Genomic DNA, 15,890 nt, shown 5'->3' with positions numbered 1-15,890 from the left:
GCTGAAATCTGACATTTTCGCTGGACACAGTATAATTTGAGTAGAATTAGGACACTCTGAGCAGCTGTTCATGAGAGGTTTACAAGACAGTATTGCGTCCTGCTATGATGTATGGTTTGGAGACTGTGGCTCTGTCTAAAAGACAGGAGGCTGAGCTGGAGGTGGCGGAGATGAAGATGCTGAGATTTTCGTTGGGAGTGACTAGGCTGGACAAGATTAGAAATGAGCAGATCAGAGGGACAGTGAAGGTGGAGCAGTTTGGAGATAAAGCCAGAGAGGCCAGGTTGAGATGGTTTGGACATGTGTTGAGGAGGAATAGTGGATATATTGGGAAAAGAATGTTGGAGATGGAGCTGCCGGGTAGAAGGAGAAGAGATAGACCTCAGAGAAGGTTTATGGATGTTGTGAAGGTGGACATGGAGACGGTTGGTGTGAAAATAGAGGAGGCAATGGATAGGGCAAGATGGAGGCAGATGATCCACTGTGGCGACCCCTGAAGGGAGCATCTGAAAGAAGAGCAGCTGTTCATGAGCCTGTGGTCACCGTGTCTGGTGCGTCTGCTTAGAGGTGAATGGGGCATTGGGCTGTGGAGCAGTGGAACTGCATTTTCTGGCATGATGGAGCTCCATCCAGTGCCTTTGGGAGGAGTTGGAATGATCCAGAACTGACCATCCAACATCGGATCTCACTAATGCTCTTATGGCTGAATGCAATCAGATCCTTGCAGCAGTGTTCAACTTCCAGTGTAAATCCTTCCCAGAAGAGTAGAGTCTTACTGCAGAAAAGAGGGACAAACTACCTATTAATGCCCTTCATTTCAGAAGAAACGTGGGTGTCTACAAACTTTTGTACATATTGTATCGCTCAGCTTATAGTTTCAGGTGTGTGGAACAATCTGGGTGACCCGAATGTTAGAGTATCTCTGACAGCTGTGTTTGATCTCTCAGGTTCGTAGCGGATCCCTGCGCTCACATCCTACACATCCAGGCCGAGGTGAGCCGGAGAGCGCAGCCAAACGCCGTCTTGGAGAAAGTGTTTACATCCATCTCAAAGGTACCGCTAATCCACCTCTTTTTATCTCTTCCACTCTGTAAATGTCATTTCCTTGGATTGTACAGCCAGACGCTCCTAGCCCAGTGCAGTCGTCCATAGTGAGGGAGTGTGCCGTGTTTATGGCTAAGCTATGCTTTGAAGCGTTCGCACTTTTTGTTCTCTGTTTATGCTCCAATTCTTCTTCCTCATGTTCTGCTGTGCTTTAATTTCCTTTCTCATTTTAGCGTTTCTCGCAGATTTGATGGATGCTTTGGGGCTGATGCAGAGGGCAGAGTGAGACACCAACTCCAAAGCAAAAATGAATAACAAAATTCATAATAATAATGTCTTCTGTTTCTGTTTAAATGCTTGCACTCAGCTCTTATAAATGTGCAGTTTTTCATTCACAAGACTGTAGGAACTTCAGTTACATAGGAATATGAACACTTTTTTTTTTATAGCAACCATAAATGCAATAATTTTTGATGGGCTTGTATTTTGTTTACAAAATAAGAAATAGGCTGGGTTTTTGTCTTCATGCAAGCCAGCTTTTATAAAATAGCTTTTTATTGTGTTTAAATGCTTTATTGTGGCAGTTGTACAGGATCGTTTGATATGAAGAACGCTGCAGTTGTCCATTTTATCTCAGCATGGCTGTCTGTGTGGAGAGGTGTGAATAGTTGCTCGCCCCTCCACTTTCGCCCCTCATTGCTCACCAGCAGCTCAGTAGAATCGTGTCCAAGAAAGTGTCCAAGTTAATTTGATAAGAGAGTTATAGACAGAATATTTCATTTCTTTAAATTGGTAAATGACGTGTGAGTCGCCTTCCATTCTTTTGATCCATTTCCGAGCCTTTTTGCTCCAGTTGTCACACTCCAGCTGTTTTTTATACACTTTGTCAGGAGACTAACAGTGAACTGTAGTGTTTTAGGGCTGACATAAGAAACCATAATCTCTAGCAAAAAGAGGTTAAAAATATGTCGAAAGCAAAGACACAAGTTAAACTTTGGCCCAATCCCATTTATTTTTATCCCTACCCCTTGTTTTTGAGTGTCACATTTCCCCTTAGAACTGAGTTAAGGGGTAGTTGTTGAAATCTTCCTGTATGAAATGGGACCCTCAAATAAAGCATTACTTCATTTACAGGCTACCAGTGGTGCTCTGTATGCGACCCTGCCAGTCTGCAGTGACAGCAGAGGAGGGTAAAGCTCAGCAGCGTCAGTGCTGGTCTTTAGTTTAGATCTTTATCACCCGCCCCTATCCTTCAGTGATGTGAAGGTGACGTCAGCTGTTTGCCAGCTTTCTTGTTGAAAATGTCCTGTTCCACCTTAAAAGGAGCAGCAGTTATATTCTGGTAAGATAATACAATGAATATTGTCATTTTTGATGATAATCCTCACGTTTGCGGGTTTCTTTGGTTGCTTGTGCAGCCATTTTGCTGGCTTTTTTTTCCCCCTCACGACACTCGGTTTGGAGTGAGCCTCTGGAAAAACCTCCGTTTTGAGGGTCATGCAGCCCTAACACTTCGCCCTACCCCTCTATCTCAACAAGAATCGGGACACCTTACCCCTAGACATGAACACACTAAATGGAAAGGTAGGGGCGAGGGGTGAAATGGGAATAACATATTTTACTCCAATATTGAAATGACCAGAATGCACTTCTCTGCACAGCACTCCACAGTAGATTTGTGGCACCTCAACAACAACAACGTGATGTTGTCGTTGTCGTTGTCGTTGTCGTTGTCGTTGTCGTTGTTGTTGTTGTTGTTGTTGTTGTTGTTGTTGTTTGGCTTTTTTTAAAATGATCTGTGTATTTTAAACCTGTCACACACTCACCATCAAAAAGAGAACTTCCAGCAAACCTGGCTGAGCATCAGCTGTGCAAACTCCTGCACTCCAGGCCTAGAAGACCAATATCCAGCAGAATAGATACACAGCAATATAAATACTCATCTACATGAAGGAAAGAGACGCTAATGTTGGTCCCATAAATGTTTGAGGACTTTTACCTGCCTTAATTAAGTTTTAAGATAATTGCTCTCATAATTTTGAAGGAAACCTGGTTGTAATTGTTGGTTGTTATGAAGTTTCTGTTGGATATGGATAAATAAATGACTTCAGCTTGTAAAGTAAAAAATAAACCAAACATATATCGCATTCAGAGAGTGCGCCGAGGCTGTTTGAGCAGTAGAGTTAAAGTAGGCTTACTGTAGAGTTTAAGTTGGCTTACTGACCACAAAGCACTGCTCTGACTGAATTTGTACACATCAGGGCGCCTGAGCTATGAGTGTGTAATCCTCCTCACACAGCTTCTTGTTAAAATACTTCTCAGCACTCATTTGTTAAGTGAATATTGCATGAATCATTTGTCTAAACCGCAGCTAGGCATTCTTTCAAACTAAGAGAAAGCAAATTGTAGCCCAGGCAGCTTTGCTAGTTGTAATAGTGACCTAAATTTCCGCTCTCTCGCTCTCTCGCTCTCTCTCGTGCTCTCTCTCGTGCTCTCTCTCTCATGCTCTCTCTCTCATGCTCTCTCTCTCTCTCTCTCTCTCTCTCTCTCTCTCTCTCTCTCTCTCTCTCTCTCGCTCGCTCTCTCGCGCTCTCTCTCTCGCGCTCTCTCTCGCGCTCTCTCTCGCGCTCTCTCTCGCGCTCTCTCTCGCGCTCTCTCTCTCTGTCTCTCTCTCTCTCTCTCTCTCTCTCTCTCTGTCTCTCTCTCTCTCTCTCTGTCTCTCTCTGTCTCTCTCTCTCACACTCTTTGGCTGTGTCAGTCACACTTTCCTGCTCTCCCACTGTCTCCTTCACACTCTCCTGCTGTCCCTCCATTTCATTTGCTCTCTCACTTTCCCTCCATCTCCTTCACTGTGTCTTGCTCTCTCACTGTCTCTTTCACTCTTTCCCTTCTGTCTGCATCATTCACTGTCTCTCTCCTGCAATCTCCTTCACTCTCCTGCTATCTGTTCAGTGTCTGCTACCATCTCGTTTGATTTCTCTCCCTCTCATGCTGTCTTCTTCACTCTCTCCCACTCTCTCGTCATCACCTTCACTCTCTTTCTCTCTCCTTGCTTCCTTGACGTCAGTTTTGTTGTTCATGCAGTAATCAGATTCAAAGCTTATTGGTTTTTTTCTAAATGGATTATTTAAAGATTTCTAAAGAGTGCTAAAGATTTCTTTAACCAGTTAAAAAATACTTGTGCAAACGTTCATACATCTGAGCTCACTGCCGAAGTATAGTCTAAGTGTGGGAAGCACTGGATTCCTATCGATTTTTCCTAAGACCCCCTTTCAACAAAAGCATCTTTTTTGTGCTCCCAAGTCCGAAGTACTCCTGTCTTTTATTGCAGAGGACCTTTTCGTTTATTATGAATATTCACAACAACTTGATCCCTACCCAGCCTATAGCACAGACAGGGAAACATGGTGCTCCGTCTTGGAAGGTTTACCAGTACTGCGTCAGTAGGGTCAAGTTCAAAGCACTTTGCTAAATGCAGTGCCTCTTTTTTCCAGTGTCCTGTGACTACAAGGGCCAAACTGAGCCAAGCTTTAAAGCCTTGGCTATAGGCTTTATATATAACACAGACTTTAGCAGCACTGTGTTATTGCACAGTTCATATGGGGTCATTAGGTACATACAGTGTCCTGTTGTATAGTAATGGACAAAATGAACTCTTACTGATGTCTGCTACCAATGTTTTTAGTCATCAGATACTTCTGTCCATGTTTACAGGTAACTCTGTCTTAGAGTGTAAGAAACCTCATACGTTTATTTGAGGTTACTTAAAGGGTTCATTTAATAGAAAACCACATTTTCCTCACTTTTTTGGAAATTAATGTAGCATGTAAACATTGTTAAAGTTTCAAAGCATGCCATTTACCTCCCCCAGACAGTGCTCTTTGGATGGGGCCCAACACAGGACAGCCAATCAGAACATAGCTTTTGTCACAAAGGCAATAAAATAGTAAGCGATAAATAGCGATTAGAAGATGGTCTTGTAAACATGATATTTCTGTCACATAAACCTGCCCATATTCAAAATGAACACTTTAAAATAAAACAACCTTTTGATTGGCATGATGTTCGAATGCTGCTAAATGGTGGGATACAGTATAAGCTTCTGTTAGGCTATATATTTACTACATTAGCCTTCACGTGGCTACAATAGTAGAAGCATTATTGAAGCCAGAACTTTGTCTGTGTTTTTGTCACATTTTATATTTATACAGTTCTAGTGGGTGTACATAAGCTTCCATTATTTTAAGCTTCATTAGCTTGTAGCTCCAGTGCAGTACTAGAGCAACATACTTTAGATACCAAACATGTCTTGGCTAATTGATGTAATTTGGAGTAAGGGAAAATTGTTATTTATTTATTTATTTATTTCCTTTTAAAGTGCAGGACTGTTCATCAGTTATTCAGTGTGTGACATTGTTTGGTAAGTGCTATATACTGTATTGAGGTTGGACAAGCTTTAGAACATAACTCTGTTACAATGCCCATAATTCAAATGATATTTATTTTGTTTGTGTATAAACAGGGACTGCCACATGTTGACTGGGCTTTTGCTGGTGTTCTTTAAAACCTCTCCAATTTCCCTTTGTTTTAGTCCCCAGACTCACGGCAGCTTGATGGGCTTTCCAAGCAGTTGGACTGGGAGGTGCGAAAGATCCAACGATGGTTTCGACATCGGCGGAACCAGGACAAGCCCAGCACGAGAACCAAATTCTGTGAGAGCATGTAGGTTCCCCTGCACGGGTTCTGGTCTTTACTCCACACCTGCCTACATGTAACCTTGCACCTTTTGTCACTGCTGCCAAAGTAGATTAGAGTGATAGGATTGTTGTCAGTGTCACCCTCGACTTGGAGCGATTCCAGATGAGAATTTCAGTGTGCGCGTGCGTGTTTGTCCAGGTGGACGTGTGTCTGTTTTAGCGACCGTGTGTGTGTGTGTGTGTGTGTGTGTGCGCGTGCGTCACTTCTTTCACAGTCTTAATGAAGCTGATGCCTTTGTCTCTATGAATGTACCTTCATTTAACTCTAAGCCTGTGATTTCCTTTCAGGTGGAGGTTTACATTTTATCTGTGCATATTTACCTATGGGTTCTGCTTTCTGTGGCAGGTGAGCTACAAACATGAAGTGCAATACTGAAAGAAGGTGTTCAGTTACACAAACGTGGGCAGGGCAGTTATGGCAGAATGATCAGTAATTAGGTATCCTCAGAGTAAAAGGAACAAAGGAATGCAGTTTTACCAGCTACTGAACCATAAAGCACATTTTCTTTCTTGTCTAGCTTTAGTTTGCAGGGAAAAATCAAATTTACACAAATTTCCAGATGTCGTCGTTGATATGTGACATACTGATTTCTAAATTAAAAATGATAAAAATGCATGAAAACAAAATTTATGCTACAGAGTTGACTGCGTATAGTGATGCTGGAATGAAAATTACTTCCCATAACTGTGTTTCAGGGCACATTTTAAGCTTTTACTTAAACTCCATTAACAACAGAGAACAAGGCACATTTCATTATTTTATGTTATGATTTACTCCTAACTGCTGTTGTGTTTTCATGCAGTGTCATTGTAGGCCTTTTTATTCCTTTTTATTATCAGGCGGCAGAAAATTTTGCCTGAAAATGATCAAAGATACTACTATAGACTTTAGCTCGACTGGAAATTTACAGCGGCCGAAATTTCAGTGCACCCTTTTTCAGCTAAAAGGGTTCTGTGTAGTACCAAAAACTGGTTCTTTGGCTTGTAACAATGGTGGAACCTTCCTCAAAAAGATTCTATGTAGAACCATCTACATCACATCTATCAACCTGATGAACCATTTTACATTGCGAAAAACCCTTTAATCATATAAAAGATTCTTTGGGTGTTCATGGTTTTATACAGAACCATTTTCTTTACTGAAGGACCCTTAAAGAACCGTCTTTTTTAAAAGTTTTTGTTCAGGTTTATAGATAAAAGTTATGTGTAACAATTTGAGGGAGATTTTAGAGACATGAAACACTTCAGACGTCTGGTTCCTATCACCACCACTGTGAACAATTCTAACTCTGAATGACTTTGTATACATTTTAACAATGGAATTATATGGAAATTGAGTTCCCCTTTAATATGGCTGCTGCCGTTATTCTAATGTCAGTTTGTCATTTGTTTTTAAGATAACAATCGGTCATACAGTGTCAGAACCACATAAACAAGTCTATTTGAGATAGTTAACAACTCGACATGGTTTGAGGCAAATGTGTAGTGATTTAAACATGCTAATTGGTGGGGTATAAACTATTGTTTGTTAGCCATATGAGCATCTTGACTGGGTGACTACATTTGGGGGAAGGGGACATTGTGTAAATTTGACCCTTTGCCAAAGTGTCGCTTTAATAAACCTGATATTTTGACTGGAATCGGATATCCGTTATTACTTTGTGTATTTTTTTGGCTGTAGTGTAATGAACAGGAAGCTTTATATACAGTGTGTGAGCAAACCAGGCCTGAAAAAGTCCTTAAATCTTTAAAAGACTGGTAATAAGGACATAGTTAGTCTCACTCACAAGTTCAGTGCAAGATCCAGCAATGTCCTCACTAATGTCCTCACTACTGATTCCTACAGGGAAGCATAGCCATAGTACTGCTCATTGTCAGTAAAAGAATGGAAACTGAAACAGTTAAACGAACAGCGCTGTGTGTTTGTGTCTATAGAATCCCTGGATGTGGGACACACAACAGTGCTGGTACAACTACCCCTTTCAGGTGAAGTAAAATGAGCCGCAGTTTAGCACTGGGCCTTTGATTCTGTCAACAGATGAATGTTTTTACTGTATCTTGCACTGTTGGTGTCCCCCAGCATCTGTTTAATGTGTTTGTGTCATCCTGTAAAGGTTCTCACTCCTGGTCTGTATCACTACTATGTGATGGAGCTGGCCTTCTACTGGTCTCTTATGTTCTCCCAGTTTACAGACATCAAAAGAAAGGTGAGCATGTTTGTGTCATTACTGCTGTACTTGTCACTTCTGGGGGTTAAACAGCAAAGAATATATAAAACTTTAACTCCTCCACAACATTTGTTGTGCCCTCACACAAGACATGTAAACAGTTGTATGCAAAGGTTGGGTTCAGATGACCTCGTGTTGATTTTTCTAAGTGAAATAAGCGAACACTCTGCAGGGAACACACTGCTGCGCATTTTAATGCACAGTTTCTGTTTATTTACTGAATTTTACACCTTGGGGGGAATAAACAAAATGAAACACAGCAAATAAATAGAAATAGTTCACTAGTATTTTTCCAAGAAATACCATATTTAAGATAGTTCTCTGTCAAGGATGTGTTCACTTATTTTACTTAGAAAATGAATAAAACCTGTAATTTAGACATTTGCAAACTTATTTGGCAGTATTTTGTTTCACAGGGGAAAAATACATCACTCACTCTCAAAGGACCAGTGGCCTAGATTAAGCCTCTATATAATAAGTGTACATAGTGTGTGTGTGTGTGTGTATATATATATATATATATATAATATAATATAATACGTGCATGTGCGTGTTATGGCCTCGAGTGGCCTTGCCCTTCGCACTGTGTAGCGTCAAATGGACTTTCACAGTCCCTTATTATACTGATAACTTTTATCCTTACACATTGATTTACATTCTATACAGTGTAGCTAATATTATAGACATCAAAAATATGTTGTACAATGTTTAATGCTTCAAATGTTTGGAGAACAAGACAGCATTAGAACAAAAATGACACCCGTTTTTATGTTTGCAAAATGCCATTATCTTAACTTCATTCTGGATATAAATTTTATTAATTCTACAAATTATTTTGATGTCTTCATTCTGGATATTACATTTATAAAATACGTCAATCTGGGACATACTTTTATTGTATTGATCTTCGGCATGTTAATTACGTTTTTTTGGATATTGCCCATTTCTTATTCAAATATTCTGGATATTAATTTTATTATCACAATTTTTAATGGTATAGAGTTTTCTCAGTATTTTTAGACTCTTGTACAGCTCTGTTCATTATTCTGAATATGCAAATTCCTAGTATGAAGTTGAGAATGGCTGAGGATCATTTTATTCATTAATCTGCAACCAAATTGGTTTTATATTGTAATAAAAATAGTCAAAGTATTTCAGACATGCATGATATCAGGACATAGGTGAGTCTGGCAGGGCCTAATGTGCTTTTTTAAGTATGTAACTATGACTCAACACTCACAGAAGCACAGCTCTGTGAGTTTGTCTTTGTCTGTTTGTCTTTTTTGGCTTTATTTGTATAAACTAAGCATCTGCATTCAGTAGTTCTGCTTATTGCTGCTGTCGGAACAAAACCTCTGCAAAATGGGGACCTTACAGGAGACGCAAAAAATACATTCTTTTCAATGTAAGTCAATAGAACTGGACTTTTTTCCAAGTCATTTTTGACCATGTATTTTGGTCCGTCCTTCATGAGATTTACACACAATATAAAGGCCAACATGCATTTTCAAATGGTCAGAAACTTAAAATCAACAAAAATGGAGGTTTTGTTACGACAACAGTGATATTCTGAGAACTGTGTTATTGTGATTAGGTGATTCTGAGCAGCTATGTGTTCTGTGTTCCTGTTGTTGTGGCTCTTGCTGTGCCTTGGTTGAGCTTTGTCCCAGGTCATTGGTTATTTATTTTTTTTTGTTGCCATGAATCGTTCACTTTTATGGCATAATAAACTCTGAAAGGTGTTCTCAGTAGAGTGGTTTATTGTAACACTTGTATTGTTATATTGCAGGTTTCAAGGTTCTAATGACTTGTATTGAAAAGGTTTAGGACAGAGCTGGAGACCTGAGCTGTGTTTCTGGACTCAGCAGTAGAAATCTGATTAGTCATGTGACCCTGGAACATTAACTCTATTAGAATAATTGAAATTCTTCAGTTTCGTGTGTGTGTGTGTGTGTGTGTGTGTGTGTGTGTGTGTGTGTGTGTGTGTGTGTGTGTGTGTGTGTGTGTGTGTGTGTGTTGGAGGGATTTGTAAGTCACTGGTGTGTGTTTGGTGGTATTAAAGTAGCTTTTTGTTCCCCTATTTCTTTCTACTATCTGCCTCTTCTGCATGTGTGCAGGCAGGACAAAGTGGTTAATTTTTAGTCCTTGCTAAAAATTTTATGGTCTGATGCCAGTATTCAGTATTATGTATTAATCACTTTACATTTTCGTTTGTCATGAGGTCTTCAAATCTGGACCTTAAATCCAGATTCTGGTACTGGATTTTGTAACTGCTAGTGAACTTGTGATGTAACTGAATAGCCACCTAGTGTCAAACCTAATGGTGATTACAAAATACAGTACCGGAATCTGGATTCAGTGTCTGGATTGAAGACGTCTGAGCTTTTCCTGCTGTAACATGCCCACTTCAACTCTTGAAAGGCTTGTAATGGCCTTGTAAAGGCTTAAATGGCCAGGCCCAAAGGCAGGGCCAAAGTGTTCTTACACACTTCTGTATGAATAGCTTGGCTAGTTTGCATTAAAATCCCTGTAGTTACTGAATAATAAGTCTTAGTATGTAATCAGCCTGATTTTAAAGGGTTAAACGTTGCTCAGATTAAAAGACAGCATTACTGAGAAAACAATACTATATACAAGGAGAAAACAATACTATATAATATATATAAATAATAAAAACTAAAGATAATAGACAGCAGACAATATGTGAGAATAGCAGTCTTTGCATATAAAATGAGTGAAGTATAATATAATGTCTTGTATCTGAAGAGCTGGGTGCGGTAGCTTTAGTGCAGTAGATGATTTAGTTTTACTAAACTTTGTGAGGTAGCCATCAGGTAGATCTGTTCAGCAGTCTGTCCTGGTCTGGACCAAAGTTGACCAATAAGGATGTTTGATTTTCTTTCATTAGAATGTTATGCTAGTGCCGCACTAATCACCAAGTGAGAGATAAACATGTTTTTACACTATTCTGTACTATACAGTCATATGCAAATGTTGTTGATGATCAAACTCAACTAATTCAGGCCAGTGTGTTTTTATTTTTATTTTTTATTAATTTTTTGCAGTGCGATAATCCAAACTGGCTATTGTTTATTCAGAACCTCTACAGTAAAATAGACACTTGCAGTAAACCTGCAAATGTTACGTAAAATACTTGAAATATTAAAAATTTAAATGTTCTCAGGTGCTCAGTCTTTTAAACTTACCTGTTTGCTTGAACTAGACATCTGGCATCCTTTCTTTCCTGCAAGTCCATCAGTACCTGGGCTCAGTTTCTGAGCTGCTGAGCTAATGCAAGAATAGAATTTGCGTAGTGAGTCCGGGCGCACATTTGTGTAGAATTAAGGGAGTCCGGGTGCACATTTGTGTAGAATTAAGGGAGTCCGGGCGCACATTTGTGTAGAATTAAGGGAGTCCGGGCGCACATTTGTGTAGAATTAAGGGAGTCCGGGCGCACATTTGTGTAGAATTAAGGGAGTCCGGGCGCACATTTCGCTGCAGCACACTGTGAAACAGTATGTAATATTAATAGAAAATAAAAATACTTTTACAGGCCAGGGGTCTTATGTTAGACACATTTAGGAACACACTTATTTACTTATTTTCTGTTTACATATTGTTACATATTGCAAATCAAAACATTTAAAATGTCCTTTAATTTCTACATGGAACGCATTTTTGGCTTACTTTTTTCCCCCAATAATTTATTTAATGAAAAAAAGAATAGATCGCAATCCAGGAATTAGTATAAAAACTAAGGTACCTGTATTGGTACCTATAACATACAGGTACCTATACAACATCTGTTGTGTAATGTGACAGTTGCTATGCAGTTACTTGCTATAGCTTGAAATGCTAAAGGAAATGTATACTGTTAAATGACATCCAATCACAACCTTGTTGTGCTTAGAATGTATTTTTAATTTATAGTGCAGTTCATTGTCGAGCTTAACGTCTGCAGATGAGCTTTTTATGTACATAAGTGATGTTCCAAGCACATATGGACACAACAGCTGTCAGGCACACAAGGCCAATGTCTGTTATTGTCCTGTTTGCTGGTCTTTTGTGGGCTATTCGTATTCAGCCTGTTTTAGGTCTGTGTGACTGAAGACAAATAATGCCTGGAGTCTTTCACTCTGGCCATGGCCTGTAATGTCCACACTGGGACCAGACGGGGATTAGCACTGTGAATTTACTCAGGGTAGTGTTATGAATCAAGTAACGAAGGGAAGTTCACAGCGCAGTGGGTGCTGTACCTGAACAGGATGATATGAAGTGATTATTGAGTATAAATGTAATGACTCAATGCAGATTTAGAAGTGAAACTGGGCTGATGTAATTGCTTTGGATACATTTTCATAGAATTTACATCACAACATGCAAAACCCCTGATGTTAAGATATGCAAAGATAGTCTGATAAAGCTGTCATTGTGTCTCATGTAAAAGAAATCATCTGTTAAAGTTGGCCTTCTTGATAAATTAGCAATTATTAGTTTACATTATAATCAAGTAAAGAAGTATAATATAAAGACGTCAAAGCTGCACTCTAAGTTTTGGGGATTTGGGGACCCCTCTGGTGAAAATGTGTAATTGCATGCAACATGAACATTTTGTAACATGGGTTGTGTGATTACACAAATCAGTTGAATCCTGCATTAATGCTTGCTTGACAATCTGTCTTGTGATGAAAGTAATACATTTAATTATTTAACAGTGTAGTGTTTTATTGTTTTTAATTTCATTGTCGCTTTCAAGGCATTCAGTGCCATATTCTCTATTGTGCCTGGCTTTACACAGTGAAACTTTTATGCAACAAATTGCATGTTGTGAATTGCCTGTGGTAACATAATATGCATGCAACTTGACAGTTAAACGAAGCAATTCAAAAACATTGCATGCAACTTATTCAGTTACTTCACTAAATTAGCATCTGGTATTTTTTCATACACTATGTGTATTTTCAGCATTTCTGTCTGTCTTTTTTTTCCAGCTGTTACTGCTGTTCATTTTTATCATTTGTTCATCCTCCTTTTCAGCAGCCTAATAAACCATATTCTTTTATTTTCTTGTCCACTGACCAGTGGTTAAATAGTATGTCATTTAACAAGATCACAAAATGAGGCATTTTCATTGGCTGTGTCTTTGAGTGTAAGTCGCTTCCAACCGAGTTCCTAATGAGTTGCAGGACGTTCAAAATTCAAGTTTCTAGCAGGTAATTTTGCATGAAAGTTAAAGCCAGTAAACTCTGGAAAAGCAGTACGTCTCACCTTTTTCTCCTTCGTTTCAGTCTAAAAACTGTCCAGAGTTAATTCTTTGTTCTCTTCGTTAGTTTATTAGCTGATGACGCATGTGATTCATTCACGTGACTTTGCTGAGTAGGATGTGCGCATGTGGGTCATTTCAGGTGGCTGGTTTGTTCACATTAATGACGGGTTTGAATCACTTCCCTAAAGAAGTGTGAACCATTGTCAGAGAGATGAGATTTAAGTTATAAAATAAAATAAAAATTATGTAAACGTTGCCTTGAGATTATTCAGTTACTAATCCTTAGACCTACTATTCTAAAATAATCCAGTAATTGATCAGGCTGGAGGTGGACGTTGTGCCAAAAATATAATATTGCAATACTTTTCACAATACATGACATCACAGTTTTTAAGCATCAGTTGGAGCAGTGAAAAAGAACCAGAAGTGCTACATTTTAAAACATACCATCAAAAACTGAACAGAATGGATTTATTTCATTTTTCACCTACTTTATTGCTCTAAATCCACGAATTTTGCTCTTTGTAATGAAGCATGTGGTTGTTCATTGTTCTCCAAGTACTTACCATAGCCACAGTATCTTCAGAAAAACTTTATTGTATTGTGACACAATTTATCAATATGTTATCGTGTTGCCCAGCTGTAGACCAGGCTGAACCTGTGTACAGAAAAGCAGCTCACGGTGTGGCGCTGTGAAGCGTTCTGAGGCTAGCTCTGGATCAGGGACGAGGGAAGCACCTGCTAGATCAGCTTTCACTCTCCAAAACGGTTTCGTTATTGCAGAAGAGGATGTTTGTAGTTCTGCTCTGGTGTCTTGGTACAAAACTGTCTCGCTTAGCGTTGATGTTGAAAGTTTGATTGAATTAGAATCTTCGAGTCCTCTTCAGTCTGTAGTGGTTAACAGTGTCCTCGACTAATGTGTCAATGTACCATGTTCTTATTTTAACTCCTGTGTTTTCAGGACTTCCTCATCATGTTTGTGCATCACCTGGCCACAGTGAGCCTGATCAGCTTCTCTTACGCGAACAACATGGCACGCGTGGGCAGCCTGGTCATGTGTGTTCACGACGCTTCTGACTTCCTCTTGGAGGTATGACTGTAACCGCGTAATTTTAATATGTCTGTGTATGTTTGAGTTGCCTCTAGGGGCCGACCAAAACCAAATAAGTTTTTATTAAGCAGTGCCTCACTGCTTTACTGACTGAATAGTATCCATGTTATTATTTATATAAATGTTCCCAAAGCTTTGAGCTTTAACTGTGGGATTTTTACTAATATTGATACATACATCGGACGGTAATATCACTCATTCAGGCCAATTCAGCACTGTGCAGAAGTCAAAAGGCACCTGAGAAAGTGATATGTAAAGCTATTTATCTGGGCAGTAAACATGTTTCTGTTCATAAAAGACAGATTAGAATAAATCAGTATAAATCAATGAACAATACATTGTGATAGTGAAGTGTAGGAATGAAGCTCGATCACTTCCAAAGCTGTCCTGGAGGTAGTACAGCCTTTAGAGTTTACCATCCAAAACCTAATTTTAACCTAGTATATTTGTCATATAAACAATCCTGATGTTAACTGTATTCTGTAACTGTAAAAAGGACAACAATCTTATTGTTTGTTGCATTTGTGTTCATTTGCATTCATTCCAGTGTTACCTAGTGTTTTTACTGGAACTAGAACTTTGACACAGTACTGCATGTTGGATGTATTGGCACATCTATTTGGCTTGTTCATTTTCTTTTATTGGCGTATACTTAACCTCCTCTTTAAAGGATGTAATCTGTGTACAAGCTATGAGTGTACGAGGAATGCCATACTGTACAGCATGACTGTACGTACTGTATGTATCCATTTTTTTTCTTCTGTTGAGTATTTTTCCAACAACAGGGAAGATTAGGGGACAGAAAGACAGCGTGGGGTTCTTCTGAGGTCCTCATTATGGAGTACCTTAGCATTCTTGGTGTTATACGTTTGTTAAATGTTGAACTTCTCTTTCTCACAGGCTGCCAAGTTAGCGAACTATGCCAAATACCAGCGCCTGTGTGACTTCCTGTTTGTGGTGTTTGGAGCATCCTTCATTGGAACGAGGCTCATCATTTACCCCTTTTGGTGGGTATAAGTGTGTCTGCACCTCTTCCTGTATGTGGTCCTTCTCTTCTGTGAGGATGTAGGGCTGCGTAATGTGTTGTGGAGCGAGCATTTGACAATATTTATTGTGTATACCACAGTTAGTTCCAACCTCACATTGTGATTGGCTGAAAGGCATTCTGGGAGCACCAGTATCTCCCGATAGTCCGAATGCATCTCTTCAAGTAACAATATACTGTTTTCACCTGTAACGTAGCAACAACCAGCTGTAAACACAGCCACAACTTTTACTACAAGTAACAGGCCTAATGAAAAGAACTGTAACAGTAAGAGACCTGAAATGCTGAAGTTAAACCAGTCACATTTTCTCAAAACATGGTTAAACTAGCCGGGCGAGAAACTGACCCCTGATGAAGAGGAAAGGTGAGCTGGATGAACGTTGTCTAAATGCTAGCCTGCTAGAAGTTTGCGTAGCACCATGTTTTTGGTCTGCTCTGA

The 15,890-nt window shown here is 39.4% G+C and overlaps 1 protein-coding gene across 3 annotated transcripts in view; it reads left to right on the top strand.

The window, feature by feature from the left end:
• Positions 1–15,890, top strand: part of cers5 (ceramide synthase 5) — a 46,710-nt gene that overhangs the window by 22,272 nt on the left and 8,548 nt on the right. For 2 of the 3 annotated variants that reach the window (XM_017725030.2, XM_037531978.1), the window contains exons 2-8: positions 948–1,053; positions 5,636–5,766; positions 6,090–6,147; positions 7,737–7,787; positions 7,916–8,008; positions 14,257–14,385; positions 15,307–15,413. In XM_017725030.2, coding sequence (XP_017580519.1) covers positions 948–1,053; positions 5,636–5,766; positions 6,090–6,147; positions 7,737–7,787; positions 7,916–8,008; positions 14,257–14,385; positions 15,307–15,413 — 675 coding nt within the window. Of the gene's footprint in view, positions 1–790; positions 829–947; positions 1,054–5,635; positions 5,767–6,089; positions 6,148–7,736; positions 7,788–7,915; positions 8,009–14,256; positions 14,386–15,306; positions 15,414–15,890 lie in introns of those variants that run through there. The other variant, XM_037531979.1, reaches the window with a different exon arrangement.

The sequence above is a fragment of the Pygocentrus nattereri genome, chromosome 21 (genome assembly GCF_015220715.1).
Source record: "Pygocentrus nattereri isolate fPygNat1 chromosome 21, fPygNat1.pri, whole genome shotgun sequence".
Taxonomy (NCBI): Eukaryota; Metazoa; Chordata; class Actinopteri; order Characiformes; family Serrasalmidae; genus Pygocentrus; species Pygocentrus nattereri.
This window is presented reverse-complemented; position numbering and strand designations above follow the sequence as displayed.